The sequence below is a fragment of the Hyaena hyaena genome, unplaced genomic scaffold (genome assembly GCF_003009895.1).
Source record: "Hyaena hyaena isolate Hyena2069 unplaced genomic scaffold, ASM300989v1 scaffold_492, whole genome shotgun sequence".
Taxonomy (NCBI): domain Eukaryota; kingdom Metazoa; phylum Chordata; class Mammalia; order Carnivora; family Hyaenidae; genus Hyaena; species Hyaena hyaena.
Window position 1 is genome coordinate 1070124 of NW_024081124.1, and position 15424 is coordinate 1085547.

General features: G+C 67.8%; 1 protein-coding gene across 1 annotated transcript in view; it reads right to left on the reverse strand.

Moving 5' to 3' along the window:
- Positions 1-15099, reverse strand: part of SPNS2 (sphingolipid transporter 2) — a 30774-nt gene extending 15675 nt beyond the window's left edge. Inside the window, exons 1-2 of the mRNA XM_039254491.1 lie at positions 14614-15099; positions 3922-3987 (exon numbers count right to left, since the gene is read on the reverse strand). Of these exons, the coding sequence (XP_039110422.1) occupies positions 3922-3987; positions 14614-14983 (436 nt within the window). The 5' untranslated portion in view covers positions 14984-15099. The remainder of the gene's footprint in view (positions 1-3921; positions 3988-14613) is intronic.
- Between the last annotated feature and the right edge of the window lie 325 nt (positions 15100-15424).

Sequence of the window (15424 nt, forward strand, 5' to 3'; positions counted from 1 at the left end):
CCGGGGGGGCAGGGAGCCGGGGGGGCACGGAGCAGGGGGGGTAGCCTCCCCGCAGAAGGACGTTGGGGGGTGCCCCCGCCCCACGGGGCTGCCTGGTCTCCGGAGCCCCAGGGACCTTCTCCTCGGGGGCCGCAGAGGGGCCAGCCCCCAGAGGTCCAGAGCCACCCCACTGAGGACCCTGTGCCCCTCTGACCCTGCCCAGGGCTGCTCCCATGTGCACACGGCCCTGTCCGACCCCAGAAGCTGGTCCTGGAGCAGGGGTGGGTGAGGTCCATGCTGGGGGCACCCCGGACGCCCCCACGGTGGCCTCGGAGCTCACGTCCGGCCCCCACCTCAGCCTGGGCTGAACCAGGGCTATTTTTACAAAGTCCGGATCCGGCCGACCTGTTACTCGGGGAGACGCGCCGTCCTGCATCTCCCGTGGGCAGGCAGGGTGCCAGCAGGCTCTGCCCACAGGCCGCGGACGGCGGACGCCCGACCACCCGACCACGGGCAGGACCCAGCGCAGCCGGGCCTGAGGGCCTGAGGCCACCGGCGCGGGCTTCCTGCAGGAAGAAGGAAACCACTCCTGCCTCCCGCCCCCCCCCAAAGGAGCCCAGTCGGGCCCTCGGGCCTCGGGGGGCCTGGCTGCCCAGCAGGCGGAAGTGCGGAAGTGCGGAGAACAGCAAGGCCAGGAGGGGACTCTGCCCCAAGCGAAGCCGCCGTCTGGTTTCGGTCTGAGCTGGCCCTTCCTCTGCCCCTCCGTCCCCACCCTCCCCCATAGTCACCCTGGCTCGTCCTGACCCCACCAACCCCGGCCCTGAGCTGCCTTCCGGTGCCTTCTCCCACCACCCGTCCCAGGAGAACATCATGCAGACGTGTAAAGGGGACTCGCCTGCCCCAAAGCCTTCTCTGGCTCCCTATTACCCCAAGACCAAAGCCAGAGGCCCTTCCCAATCTGCCCCTCCCCCTGCCCAGCCTCCTTCCCTCCCAGCGGCGGGGGTGGGGGGTGGGGGGGTGGTAAACACGACTCCCCAGAGCCTCCAATCCGCTCTGCTTCTGTGGACCCGCTGCTTTCCGCAGACCCAGCTTCTGATTTGCTTATTCTCTCTTCGACTGGGTCTGTTACACTGCTGAATCTCAGTGTTTATATTTTTCACTTCCAGAATTTTGAATTCGGCTCTTTATCTCCCTGTTCTTTCTCAATAAGGTGCTATTCCTGTCTTATAAATTCTACTCTATTTTTGGAACTTCGGAAATGAAGCACGTGTGACGTTAAAGTCCGTTAAGGCGCCCCTACTGCCTGTGATTCCTCAGGAATCGGTTTCCCTGCTTTCTGGGATTACTGACCCCCCCCCACAAAGGCGTCTTCTTCGTGGGCTCTGCTCATGGTCAGTCTGCCCTCAGCAGGCGCCGTCACCCATGTCCCACACAGGCCCTGGGGCACGAAGGCTCAGTAAGGAGCTGCATGCGCAGAAGGGGCTGCAAAGCCCGGCCGTGCGGGGCAGGCTCTCTGCACACAGCCAGGGCCGGGACAGACAGCTCAGACAGAAAAACAGCCCACCGGCCTGTGGGCACCGTGAAATCAGGGGCTTGCCCTGGGCTCTGGGTGGAAACCGAGTCAGCCACGCGATGCTGGACCCCAAGCCTGCACGGCCACTCCTCCAGGAAGCCCCCCGTGCCTGGATGCTGGGCCAGAGTGGGCGGTTCATGGGTGAATCTGGGCGATAGCTATACAAGCCTTGCCCTGCTAGCCTCTCTACTCTTTACGTGTATTTAAGAGTTTTCATCATAAAAATGTTTACACTAAAAATACCGTAACGAGCTCCTGTGGCAGACATGAGTCCCCAGGTGCCCCGCACCACTTGGCTTTAACACCAGCTCCCTCCCCGATTCCTGGGCTCCATTCTCCGCCCCTGGCACCAGGGAATTCCCCTGCCTGCTTCAGCGTCCAAGCTCAGCTCTGTAATTTCAGTGTCCTCCTGGCATATTTCACCCGCTTGGAGTGGGGAGCGGAGGGCTTCTCACATGTACTCGAGCTGACGGACTGGTGGTAAGCCCTACCCTATGCCCTGAGCAAACTCTAACACATCCTTCAAAGCCCCACTCAAATGTCCCCTCCTCGGGGGAGTCTGAGCCACCTGCTGCCAGGCAGAGCCAGGTGCCCCCTCACTGCTGGCCCCCCAGGCTCCCACACCCTCCCCCCTCCATGCCTGGGTGGTGACTGGATGTGTTCTCTGTCCTCAGTGATGGGAGGAATCTTCCGGAATGCAGGGGCCGAGCCTGTGGCAGAGCCCAGCAGCAGCGGCCCCTCTCTGTGTAGGCTACGGAGACACCCGGGGTCCCAAGACCAGAGCTGGAGCTCTTCTGTGGGCTTCTGGGGGAACTCGGGGGCCACCTGGAGCTGGGGGGGCTTGGGGGGTGCTCAGAGCTGGGGGGACTCGGGGGCCGCCCAGGGCTGGCAGCCATCTGCCAGGGGATTGCCAAAAACAGGCTCTTCCCAAGCTGGCTCTCAGGGCCTGGTCCCAAGGGGAAATGACGGGCAGGCCCGGGCCTGACCCTCAGCTGCTCCGGGCCCAGCGGCCCCTGGTGCCCACTAATGAGCAGACAACTCTGCTCTCAGCCCTGGTCCTTTGATCCGGGCAAACACCAGCACCTGGCTGGCGCCCTCCACCTGGCTCCGACCTTATCAGGGGCTTGGGGAAGAGACAAGTAGGTGATTTCCCCGCTTGCCCACTGAGTCACATCCCGCTCCAGCTGGCCTGGCTCCTCCGCTCAGGTGACCGGCGGCGGGTGAGGACCCCGGGGAGCCAGCCCAGCAGGGGCTGCGGCGGGAGGGGGCTGGAGAGCTGGGCTCTCACCTGCCCTCTCCCCGCTCCCCACATCTGGCTGAAACTCCCTCTTCCAGGCTGTGAGTGGTGGTCACTGGGTGCACAGAGCCCAGGGGGCTAGAGGCCACCTCTCCCGGGGCGGCCGACTGGCTGAGGAGTGGGGTGGTGGGCGAGAAGGGCCGGGGACAGGGTTGGGCCCCTGTCCTGGGTGATGTGGGCAGAGGCAGGGGCTGGCCCCCCTCAGGGTGTCCCGGCTCACTCAGCGGTGGGTTGGGGCTGAGCCCTGGAGCAGTCACATCCTGTGTCTGAGCCCCAGAGACCCAGCCTGGGAAAGGACTGCAGGCCGCAGGGCCTGGCTGAGTGGCTCTCGGAGGCCGGAGGCCGTGGAGGTTGGCACAGCACATTCTGGAATGCCACCTAGGCAGGTCGGGCCGGTTCTGGGACAGAGCCGGCTTGCTCCACCCCTCCCTCCCAGGACAGCCCGGGCAGGGGAAGGGGCTCACAGGCTGGAATGCAGGCCACGGACTTCCCACACCCGAGCGGGCCTCACAGGCACACGCATTCCAGGGCCAGGACCCGGGCCCTCGGCCACACAGCAGGCATGGGGCTGGGTGGCCGTCGGCAGGGCCCACGGAGACACGGCCCTGCCCCGCCCCACGAGGCCGAGGACCCAGGGCCCAGGGCCCAGGCGCAGTCCTGACTTTGGAAATGGTTCCGGGACCGGCCGAGGGGCTTTCCTGCTCAGGGAGTGTTCCCAGGCCGACGGCGACGGAGGAAATGGGGGCGTGTGCTCCGGAGCAGGGACACTGTCCTGCCCGGAACCCAAGAACTCCCTTCACCAGCCCCAGGGCAGACCCTGGCCACTGGGTCCTGATGAGGCGCCAGGACCCAAAAGCAGGGTCCCCTCGAAGGCCTCGGGCCTGTGGCCCCCGTGCGTCCTGTGTGCTTCACGGGGGAGAAGCGCTTGGGGAAGCAAGGTGTTCGTGAGCTACCCCCGCGAGGTGTGGACACAAAGCACATGTTCACACGTTCCTGCAGCAGGTCAGGAGCAGGGAAGAGACCCCGCAGGGAGCCCCAGCGGGTGGGGGGGGGGCAGGGGTGCGGGCCTCACCTGACTGCAGCAAGCCGGCGCCTCGGTCCTTGACCCCAAACTGCTGCTGGATGTCCAGAAGGACGCCTGGGAGGGAAGACAGAGGGTGCGTATGTCTGATGCCCGGTGCCCCCACCCCCCCACCCCACCTCAGAGACCCCCAGTCTCAGCCCAGCCCAGCCCCATCGACAGAAGGCCACTGGGGACTCTGCAGGCCATCCTGACCCCACCGGGGCCTCGGGTGCTCGCCCTGGGGACACGGGATCCCACCCGCTCACTCAGCCACTGCAGGGGCCGGGGGCGCAGACAGACACACGCACGCTCTCACTCAGCCGCCCTGGGATCCCTGCTTCTCCGATGCCAGAGCTGCGATGTGGGGGGGAGGGGGCCCCTGGGGGCCATGCCTGCCCTTCTCCCAAGTCCCGGCCACCTCTGCTCTCCCATCAGGACTTTGCAGGTCAGGAGGACAACGATGAAAAGCCACCAACAACCGCGGACAGACAGCCACGGCTGCGTGGGGGCCGGCAACCTCCGGGACCCTCCTCCCCTCTCCCACCGCTCAGCCTCCACCCTGCAGGCCCCGGGGGCCCCCACCTCTGCTTATCTCTGAGGACAGCGGGGAGGGGGGGGGCTGGGCCACAGGCAGGGGCCCCACCCCCACCCGCCGGCCACCACACTCCTGCACGGAGAAGAGTTAGGAAGCCAGGAGGCGGCTGCCCCAGGAGCCCCCCAGGCAGGGGACGGAGGAAGGGGCCTGCCTTCGGGGGTCTCCCAGTGCACAGCACTGAGCAGGAACTGGGCAGACACGGAGCTGAGCACCAGAGGTTAAGCCACGCGCCCCAGGCCCCGGAGGAGGGTCCTGCCTGGAGGCTTCCCCCCGAGGCCCAGGGCGGGGATGCAGCCTGACAGGAGTCGTGGCCGCCCGCCTCCTGCCTCCTCGTGAGTGCCTGAGTGGATTCCTTCTAATTACCGTAATGAAGAGGCTGTGTGAGGCCCAGTTAATGACTTAATGACTAAGGCGGCCGAACGTGGAAGCCAAGGGCCTGTCCTGGGCCTGCGCACCGCGGGGCCAGCAGGTGGGGCCTCCGCAGGTGGCGAGGTTGGGCCCAAACTTGGGGCACCACCCACACTCACCCCCCAGCCCCTGCACCCCACTTCTGAGCCAGGGCTGCTGAGGCCTCCCTCTCCCACACACTCAGCACCTCCCGTGGCTCCCCAGTGCCTCAGAGACGCAGCCCGGCCTCCACCAGGCCGCAGGCTCAGCCTCGCTTCAGCTCAGCACCCCTGCCCCGTGCTCCGGCCCCCGAGCTGCCCACGCGAGCTCCCCCCCGCCGGCTGTGCCGAGTGCTGCCACTCCTTCAACACTAGTTCAGGTGCCTCTCCTTCCAGGAAGACTTCCTTGGCTTCCCCCCTCCTGTCACCCTCAAGAAGGCAGGTGCCCCCACGCTCCGTCACACCAGGATCAGTGAGTTCTGCGGGGAAGACACGCAGGGACATGGGTATGAGCTCCCTGGGTCCGTGGTGGCTAAGAGCCACTGATGACTGCTTCCCGCGAAGGCCCAGATGCCACGCGAGGCTCTGCAGATGCTCTTCCACCCCTGCTGCTTCCTAGGATTTTCGCCCCATTTTACATATGAGGAAACCGAGGCCCCGAGAAGTGAAATAACGTGTCCTACAGCAGGCAAGGGCCCGAATGAGATTTGAAGCCAGATCTGCTGACGAACACCAAAGCGTGTTCCTCTGCCATGCTGCCTCTGCACGCGCCTCACCCCTGCGGCCCCCGCCCGGCCCGCACGCGGCCAGCCCACAGCAGCTGTCTGTGGACAGACACCGATGGGCGAGTGGATGCCCCATCCCCCACCACAGCGGGAGCCACCTGGGGGCAGGGTCGTGGGCAGGTCATCTCCAGGACCCGGGACAGAGGCCAACATACGTTAGGTGACGGACAGGTGCGGGGGGGGGGGGTGGCGGGAGGGTGAGCGCCCCCCCCCCCGTAACTGTCCACGGCTCACTTCTGGGGAAGAAGGCGGATCAGAGCGGTCCCCATGAGGCCAGCACGTGTCCGCAGCGTGGACACAACACCCCTGCGTCCTCCCCGAGGCACCTCCCAGCCTTTGACACTCGGGGCCCAGTGTTTGCCTCTGCCTCCAGGAAGCCTCCCTGACCTCCTCTGACACACAGAGCTGAAGAACATTCTGCACATCCAGACCAGATGGGTGTCCAGGGAACCCCCGGGCAGGCCGGGCCCCAAGACATGGGATGCTTAGGATGCCCTCACCCCGGCACCCTGGGGCCCAGCCTTGGGTCCACAGCCTGGGGCCCGGGGGATGTTTTCCCTCCTGCAGCCTGGAAGGGGCCGTGGCCACAGGCGGGTGAGAGCCGCTGGCCGCTGGCTCGGGAAGCGTGTGTCACAGCAGCCGGCCGGGACGTTCCTCTGGGCTCCCGCCCGGCCCGGGCCCGCCAGCCCCTCCCTTCTTCCCGCCACGGCCTTATTTTTAGCCTCTTTCCTGGAGGCTGAGGCTTGGCGGGTCACAGGACGGGCCTCCTGCCCGGGAGCAGCCTCCCACCGCTGAGGCCAAGCCTGTCCCCCAGCCCCACGCGCAGCCCCAGCCGCCCCCCGGCCACAACTCTGGGTCCGCCTCTCGGGACCCCCAGCCAGGCCCTCCTCCGCCCACGGGGTCCTCCTCCCTGGAGCGGGAGCGCCCGCACACTCTCGCCCCCTGACCCCCAGTTACCCCGCTCTCAGGCCCCCGGGGTCGCGCCTCTCGTCCAAGGCCGGCTGTCCCCCCGCCGCCCGCCCTGGGGCACGCCGGCTCCGCCTCACATGGCAGCCCAGACACACGCCCCTCTGTGGCCCCCAGGCCCTCCCCCGCCTCAGGGTCCCAGCCACCCACACTCCCGTCCACGGCTCCGCCACGCCCTCCCCGTCCCGGAGCCGCGGTGGCACTGCCCAGGCCAGATGCCCCTCGCCTCCGCCAGGCTCCTCCTGGGCAGCAGCCTGGCCTCACGTGCCTTTCTCCACCTCCTCCTAGTGCTGGGCGGCGGCTCCGGAGCCCACAGCCCGTCTCTGGGCTCAGGTATCGCCCCCGCGTCACTAACGCCGCCGCCGCCACGGGGACCCACTCGCGTGGAGCGCCTGCTGCTTGCCAGACACGGCCCCCACGGCGTTACCGGGGCCGGCCCCCCGAGCAGACAGCGGCGCTGCCCTGTGGACCCTCCTGCCCCGCGAACGAAGCCCGACTTCTTCTGGCCCCGGAGGCCTCCGTGACCCAGGTCTGCACGACCACCCGGTCTCGAGGTAAGAAGACAGTCCCGGAATCATCGGCCGGGTGGCCGGAACCGCTGGCCTGGCCGGTCCCAGGCCTCACGGCGTCTACACTGCAGCCTGCAGGCCTCCAAACCTGGTCTCCAGCCAGGCCCTCTCCCTCGGCCGTCCATCTACGCCGTCGAGGTCTACGTTGTCCAGGGCTCAGACCCAAGGGTGTCTACCGGTGTCCCCCAACTCCGTCCTCTGCAGCTCTTGTTGAAGGGGCGCCCGTAACCCCCAGAGCTGGCTGATCGCGGATACTCGGGGTGCCCGCCCATCACGGCAGGGCCCTCGGTAGGTCCCAGAGACGCCAGGTCCGGGCCCTAACGTGCTGGGGTCGTGCAGGCCTCACAGAGGCCAGGACAGAAGAGGAGCCTCACACTGACCTTGGGAGCCCCCCGCCCAGCCCAGCCCAGCGTCAGATGCCAGGCGGGGAGGACACGACCCTGAGGTCTCTTCCCGCTTGTCAGCCAGGCCGGGGCACCTGGGACTCAAGTCCACTGCCTCAAACACAGACATCGTCACCCCACACTCACCCTTTTCCAGAACAGACGACTTAGCCGAATTCCCAAGAGCAAGGCCTCCAATACCAGACCGTCTGGGCTCAACTCCACCTACTCTGCTGTGTGACCTCAGGCAAGTCACTTAGCCTCTCAGTGTCCGTGTCTTCCTCTGTAAGGGCGTGAATGTTAAGATCTGCTTGCTTCACATGGTTGTTGTGAGGTTTGATGGGTGCATCTGTGTGGTGCTTAGGGCATTGCCTGGCACACGGGAGGCAGTCCATAAGTGTTACAAATGTGACCAGAGATCACGAAGCGACGGGGAAGGAGCCCCAGCCACCAGAAGGCAAAGGAAACTCCCACCTCAGTGTTCTTTTCTCTAAAATGGGGCAGATGCCTGCAGAGGCAGGGCCTAGGGACCTGACGGGACGGGCCAGGCCTGCCGTCGGCTGGTGCCTCTCAGAGGACCGGGGCCCGGGGAGGCCTCAGCGCTGGCTCACTCTGGAGGAATCACCCTTCTCCAACACGCAGCCGCAGCTCCCACCCCGGCAATTACAGGAGCCTGAGGGCCTGGCACTGCTGACCGGGGTCTGGAAGCCACAGCCTGGCCCTGTGGGCACCACCCCCCAGCCGAAGGGGACGGGCCAGGGCGGTCCCGGAGCTGGGACCCCTCTCGAGCACACTCACGTCCACCTGCCCCGCCCCCCGGGGACACGCGGGTTGACCTCCAGGAGCTGGCCCCCACGCGCGGAACCTCAGGCTGCCCTTCTGAGAGCCATGGGGCCCCCATACGCCCCCCCCCGAATCCCAATCGCATTTGCTGCACCCTCCCGCCCCCGCACTGCCTGACAGACCTGGATTATTAAGTCAGAGTGGACTGATGCCGTGCCTACGGGGATCGTGCCGTGCGGGCGAGGCCCCAGCACCGAGCCCCAGCCCCGCACAGAGGCCTGCTCCTCTCTAGACGGCCTGGACCCAGGCCTGTGCCCCTGAAGAGCACTGCAGCTGCAGCCGAAACAGCCCTCCCTGCCCCAGGTCCGAGAGGGGAGCCCCCGCCCCCACCCGGCCTCAGAGCCTTTCCTCCTCCCACCGAGTCTCCTCGCCCAGATCGGGCGGGGACAGGCAGCCTGGCCTCTGTCCTGTGGTTCTAGTCTGTCATTTGGGGCCAGCTTTCCTGGAACCAGACTCGGCCTTAGTAATTTGGGGGCTCGGCTCAGCCGCTCCTTCCCCGGCGTGGCCCCCGCCCTGGCCCGGCTCGGGGACTCCCAAGACCACGGGCGCACCCTTATCAGGACCCACAGACCCAGGATGAGGCGGGGACCTGGGCGAGAGATAAGACCTCAGGGCCGAAGCCCTCGGACGCTCAGCTGTCCCCTGCACGGCCGCAGGGGCCCAGGCCTTGCTCCTAAGCCTCAGACGGCAGGCCAGGGTCAGAGGTGGCACTGCGTGGGGGCCACGGGCCAGGCAGGAGCTGGCCTCCAGGCCCCACCGGCCTGCGTTCCCCGCTCCGCCCAACAAACCGCAGAAGAGAGGCTGTTACCAGCCTCCTCTAGACGTCCACACCAGTGCCCTCACGTGGACTTCGACCCAGGAAGCCCGGAACGGTGAGCGGCCGAGGAACCCCACCCACCAGGCACCGGCCTTCGCAGTCTACACAGCCAGATCACCCTCCTTGCTTCCCGGACCATGTTGGGTGGATCCACGCTCGCCGGCACGGGGGCCATGAAGGCCTCACGGGGCTTCCAGCCTGCAGGGCGCGGCCCCCCGGGGAGGCCCTCCCAGCCCCACCTCGGGCCACCGCGTCACCCCTGCTCTACGGTCCGCGATTCTGCCCCTCACTCACCCCCCGCCCCTCTCACCAGCCGCCAGGACAGAGCCAGGCCCAGGGCCGCCCAGCGTGGCCGCACCCGCCGCACTCCGAGTGCCCTCTGCCTGCAGACCAGCCCCGGCGAGGTCACGTCTGAGCCCTCCTGAATGTGCGGAGGCCGTTCCGCCCGGGGTTGGGGGCGAGGGGACCCCTCCGTTGGGGCCGACGGCCGGGGGCCCGTCCCGACCACTTTCCCACGTCCCTCCCAGGGATGCGAGTGCCGTGGTCAGGACCCAAGGGCAGCGGTGGCCACCACGGGCGAGGTCCCCGCCCCAGCATCGGGCCTGCGCCTCCTCAGGGTCGTCTCAGCCTCCCGTGCCTCTTCCGCCCGGAAGGACGGGCTGGGGTCAGGCAGGCCTGGTCACGCAGTGGCTCAACAAGACCACGCCGGGGCCAGCCCCCGACGCACGCTGAGGGTCCAGAGAGGACAAGGCTCAGCGGCTCGAAACCGGAGGGAGACAGCCACCCGCCCCGGGGTCGGTGTGCTGAGGCCCAGCCCACGGAGCTGGGGGAGACCTCCTGGAAGGAGGCACCAGGGGGACCCTCCAGGGGAAACTGAGGCTGGCCGCGTGCAGCAAGAGGGGAAGAGTCCTGGTTGACCTGGGGAAGGGGGCGCAGGCAGAGCTGGGGAGGGGGCAGCAGACAAGACCTCCTGAGACCACATGCCCCATGCCACCCTTGGGAGCAAGACCCTGGCCGCAGAAAGGGAGGAACAAAATCACTAATTGTGCATCCAGAGCTCAGAGAGGCTCAGGACCTGCCTTAGGTGACACAGCAAGTGTGGCCCAGCCAGGAACGGGAAACAGCCTGGGAGACGTTCAGGGCCCACAGGGGGCTGAGCCCCAGGAGCCTGAGGACCAAGCCAGGGTCCTCTTTGTCTCCCCCGCTCTCATCCGCCTTCTGACCTCAGGGCTCCCGGCCCCCACACCCAGGCAGAAACAAAAGCCACTTCCTGTCTGGGGAAGGGACGGGAGCCCTCCTCTCTGAGCAGCTCAGGCCGGGCTGTGATGTGCCGCCTTCCCACTCCTTACAAAATGGGAAACTAAGGCACGGGCTGGGCAGGAATGCCCTGGGTCCCGGACCAAGGCACTTCCTCTGACGGGTCAAGAGCACCCCAGAAGGGACCCGAGGAGACAGGCAGCTGGTGGTGTGTCATTAGGGCGCGGGCACTCCAGGCGGCCCGGCCTCTCACCTGGGCGCTGACCTGCCAGACTGCCGCTCTGGAATGCGGCCCCGGGCGCCCCGCCCACCCCGCAGAGCTGAAGCGGTGCTGACGTGGCGGTGGCGGCCAGGCAGGGCCACCCAAGGGGACAAGGCCACGGGAGGGGACGGGGCGGGGTGGTGTCGGCCATCTGTATCCACCAAGGTAGCCACAGAGCTCGGGGCTTGATGCGGCTCCACCCACCCGGGTGACCCCGTGCAGGGCCCTGGGCCTCTGCCTCCCGCGCGTCAGCTCGGGACACTGGGCCGGAGCCCCAGGCTGGCAGCCCCCTGCCGCAGCCGGTCAGGTACGCGGGACACCCCAGGCCTGCGCTCCCGCCGGCCGCTCCCCGCGCAGGGCTCTCCTGGGTTTTGTTAGCAGCAGTTGCCGTGGATACTGGTCTCCGCGACGCAGGAAAGTCTCCCCCAGGGCAGGGCTCTGCCTCTCCTCACCAGCCCCTGCCCCGCCCAGTGCCAGCAGCCGGATCAAAGGGAAAGAGCTCAGAAGGCACAGGTGCCCCAGAGAAGTTGGGGAAGGGTCTCGGCTGCCCACAGCCCTCCTCCAACCACGAACAGGCCCCCCTGCTGGGCCAGGCTCGGGCCGTGGTTCCGCTCCCGTTTTACAGATGGAAGAGTGGGGGCCCAGGGAGTTCCAGCACCAGGAAGCAGAGCTGGGGAGAGGGTGCCCAAGACCCCCACCTTTCTCCTGAGCTGGTAGCCATGACCAGGCTCAGGGCCACGGGAGCAGGGGAAGCCCCCCCGGCCTCTGAGAAGTTGGGCTCGAGCCCTGGCCAGAAACAGGGGGCAGGCACTCCCGGCTCCACAAAGACAGCAGTGTCCTGGGGGGGGGGGGGGTCTCTCTGCTGTGTGAGCCTGGGCGAGCACCTGTGTTCTCTGCTCTCCAGCGGCCCATCCGCACAGGGAGATGGAGGGCAGCGTGTAGGGGTGGCTTCTGGGCTCCTTCCCTTTCATCCCCCGGAGAAGCCCGGCCTTCCTCACCCGCTGCCTGTGCCCTCAGGGGGTTCTCACGGGCAGGAGGGGAGGCCGTAATTGGCTGGGAATGCTAGGGCCCAGGCCGAGGCTACTATGGCTCCCAGGATGGAGACCAGCCTGGTGGAGGAGGCAGGGGTCCTCAAAGGGACCCGAAAGGGACTGGCCAAAACAAAGAAGCTGGGGAAGGACACAGGGGCCGGGGCACAGCTTGCACCGTGGCGAGAAGGGGAAGGCGGCTGGCATCCGTGCGGCCCCCTAAGGGCTCATGACAACGCTCTCATTTGCTCTGCCAGCCAGGGAGGTGCGGAGGAGGCCCGGGCGACACCCCCAGGCCGCACAGCTGGGTGCCGGAAAGCCCGACCTCAGGTCTGCGCCATCCCAGCTGCCGAAGTTAGTGTGAAAGAAAAAGCACAATATCCCATTAATAGCTTTTATATTGATCACCTGCGGAAGTAGGTTAGTTACGTGAGGTCGAATAAGATATGTTCATTCGTTTCACTTGTTTCTTTTTACTTTTTCACTGTGGTGCCTAGAAGTCTTTCACTTGTGTCCGTGGCATCATAGTCCTCGGACAGAGCTGTTCTGCACCATAAAGACAGGCGCACGCGGGATTTAAAGAGAACGGGAAACCCTTCCGCTCGCCGCGGAGGGAGCCAGGGACCGTGCTGAGGTTCTCGGGAGTCAGGCGGGGCGGCACCAAAGGTGGCCTCCCAGCGGGCCAGCCAGCAACAGGTGGACTCGGGCGTGGGAAGACCGCTCCTGCCCTCCCCCTCCGCCACGTCAGGCCACGGTAGTTGCACAGAGACAGTAAATCTCCCTAAAAACTGAACCTGGGGGCAGGGGCTGTGGGGGCGCCTGCCATGAGAGAGGGAGAGGGAGCCAGCCTCATCCGGAGAGGAAATCTGTGTACGGTGTGTGTTGGGGGTGGGGCGTGCTGGGACGGGGAGGGATGCACAGCCCAGGCGGGTGTTTGCACAGGGCTTTCCGGACGTTCCTCCCTCGCCCCACACCCCTCGGAGCCACCGCTATCCACCCCCCCCCCCCTTATGAATTCACTCGAAATTTCCTATCTTCTTGTCCCACTCTGACTCTGGGACCCAAGTAGGGTTGGGGGCAGATAAGCTCCAGACCTCCCTGATCCCAGCCTCTCCCCTCCGCCCCCGGCAGGGTCGGGCTCCCTGAGAATACCAGGGAGGGGTGGTCTGGGGGTGGGAGAAAACAAGCTGTGAAGTAGCAACGCCAGAGACAGCACCGTTCACTGTCCAGCTGGGATGCGGGAAACCTCCCAGACCACGGCTTGCTGGTAGACCCGCCGCCAGCCTTGTCTGCGCTCTCCAGGCCGTCGTGGACACGGGGTGCCCAGGGGCCTCGGTCTTCTCCTGTGCAGAGTCCATTCTGCACCGACTACGGGCCCCCCGTGTTCTCGGACCTCTCCCCACTTTCCAGTGGCACCTAAGCCCCCGGGTCCCAGGCGGCGGAGCACAGGGCCCGGTGCACTTGGCTGTTCCTGTTCAGGAGGCCACAGTGAGAGCCTCCTGGGGATGGCTCAACTCGAAACGGTGCCCACTCCCCCGGCAGAGAGAATGGAGAGCAAGGGGGTTTGGAAGTGGGGGGGAGGGGAGGGGAACCCATCAGAGTTCCTTCCTTCTACTTGGCACAAAACCCTATTCAACAGAGGAAGACTGAGGCCAGCAGAAGGGAAGGGGACCCAGGGGGTCCAGGGTTTACACCAGGGCCCACCTCTCTCCACAGCCACAAAGTTCTCTTTAGAGTCTGTCCAAAATTCCTTCCGCTACCTTTTTTTTTTTTTCCTCTTCAGTTGTTCCAGATTTTACTGATCCGCGGTTAGGCAGCCACTGCTCTCCTCCCGCAGGGAGCCCCCTGTGCCAGCCTGCCCAGAGCTGTTCTCTCAAGGTTACACGGTTCTCACCTACAGGCAGCTCAGTCCACGGAGGCCCTACTCACAGACCCCCAGGAAGGGAGGGAAGCGGGGGAGCGGGTGGAGCCCATCCCTCCCCCAGGAGCCCAGAGATTATCCACCGCACAAACGAGGAACAGACCAAGACACCAGCTGAGACTGGCCCAAGGTCACACGCCAAACACACAAGGGGCAAATCTGGGTCTAGAGCCCGGCCGTTCCACAGACGCCCCCCCCCTCCCCAAGGCTGGTTCCCAGGGGTGCGCGCACGGGGTGAGGCAGCCCCACCCCGGCCCCCCGCCCCACAGCAGGGGGAGGCGTCTCAGGCCTCCAGCCAGGGCCAGCTGCAAACCGCATCTCGGGTCCCCGGGCGCCGCGGACCCGCCCCGCCCCTCCCTGCGCTCCCCGCAGCCGCGAGCCTTTGTCAGCCACGCGCTCACACACGGGCCGCGCGCACAGCCGCCTCCGGGCGCGCACTCGCCGCACGCACGCCGGGGAGCGGAGGCGCCGGAGGAAGGAAGGAACTGACCCGCTCCCGCCCGACAGACCGCCCGGCTGGGGGAAGGGGAAGAGGGGCCGCGGCGGCTCCGGGGCGGGAGGGGGCGCGGGGCGAGAACGGAGAGACGCAGAGGAGACTCGGAGAGGAGACAACGGATGGGACGTCAAGGGCTGGCGAGGACGCGCGGGCGACTCCGGGGATGGGGACCCCTCCATCCCGGGCCGGGGTGGGGGGGCAAGGGGGACGGGCCCCGGATTGGACCCGTGACCCACGGGGCCTCGCTCGCCCAGTCGTGCCTGAGCGGAGGGCCCTTAGAAACCCCACGTAAGCCCTGAAAACAGGGGCCCTGGGACCAGAGGCTTCGCGGGGTGACTCCAGGCCGGGGGGGGGGTGTCCCTGGTTCTCGGGCAGGGAGGGGCGCTCGCTCACCTGCTACGGTGTACCTGTCCAGGTAGTTGAGCACGTTGCCCAAGCTGAGGATGGCGGCAGCGGCCCCCCGCCCGCGGCCCAAGCTGGCCGGCTTCGGCTGCTGAGCGCCCGGGCCCTTGGCGGCGGCGGCGCAGCCGGGGGTGCCGGGGGGACTGGGGGCTCCGGACGGGGCCCGCCGCACGCTGCCCGACAGCGTCTGCACCTCGTCGTCCGCGGCCGCGACTCCGGCGGCGCCCGCGCCCCGCGCCCCGCAGCAGCCGCCGCCTCCGGCCCCTCGCTGCGCCCCCCGGCGCCGGCGCCGCCGCTCCGCGTCCGCCTCCTCATCCTCCGCGCCGCCCGCCGCCGCCGAGGCGCACTCCAGGCACATCATGCCGGCCGGGGCCGGGGCGGCGGGGGGCGCGGGGGGCGCGGGGCCCGGCCGGGGCCCACTCAGAGCGCGCGCGCGCCGCGGAGCGGCCGCTGCACCATCCCGGCCGGCGCCGTCGGCTCCTGCGCTCCGGCCCGCGTCCCGCGCTGCGCCGCCGCCGCCGCGGCTCTGACAGCTGCGCCCGGCCCCGCCCACCCGGCGGCGCCCAATCGGCGCGCGGCTCGGCCGCGGCCCCGCCCCGCACGTGCTGCCCGGGACGGCCGGCGGGGGCGCCGCGGGGGCGGGCGCGGGGGCGCCGCGGGGGCGGGCGCGGGGGCGGGCGCGGGGGCGGGCGCGGGGGCGCCCCGGGGCCCCTGGGGGAGAGCGCCCGGCCCGCGGCGTCTCCGCGCCCCGATGTGCTCAGTCCGGGGAGAGCGAGGAGCGTGCCCGGCGGGGGCTCGGCCA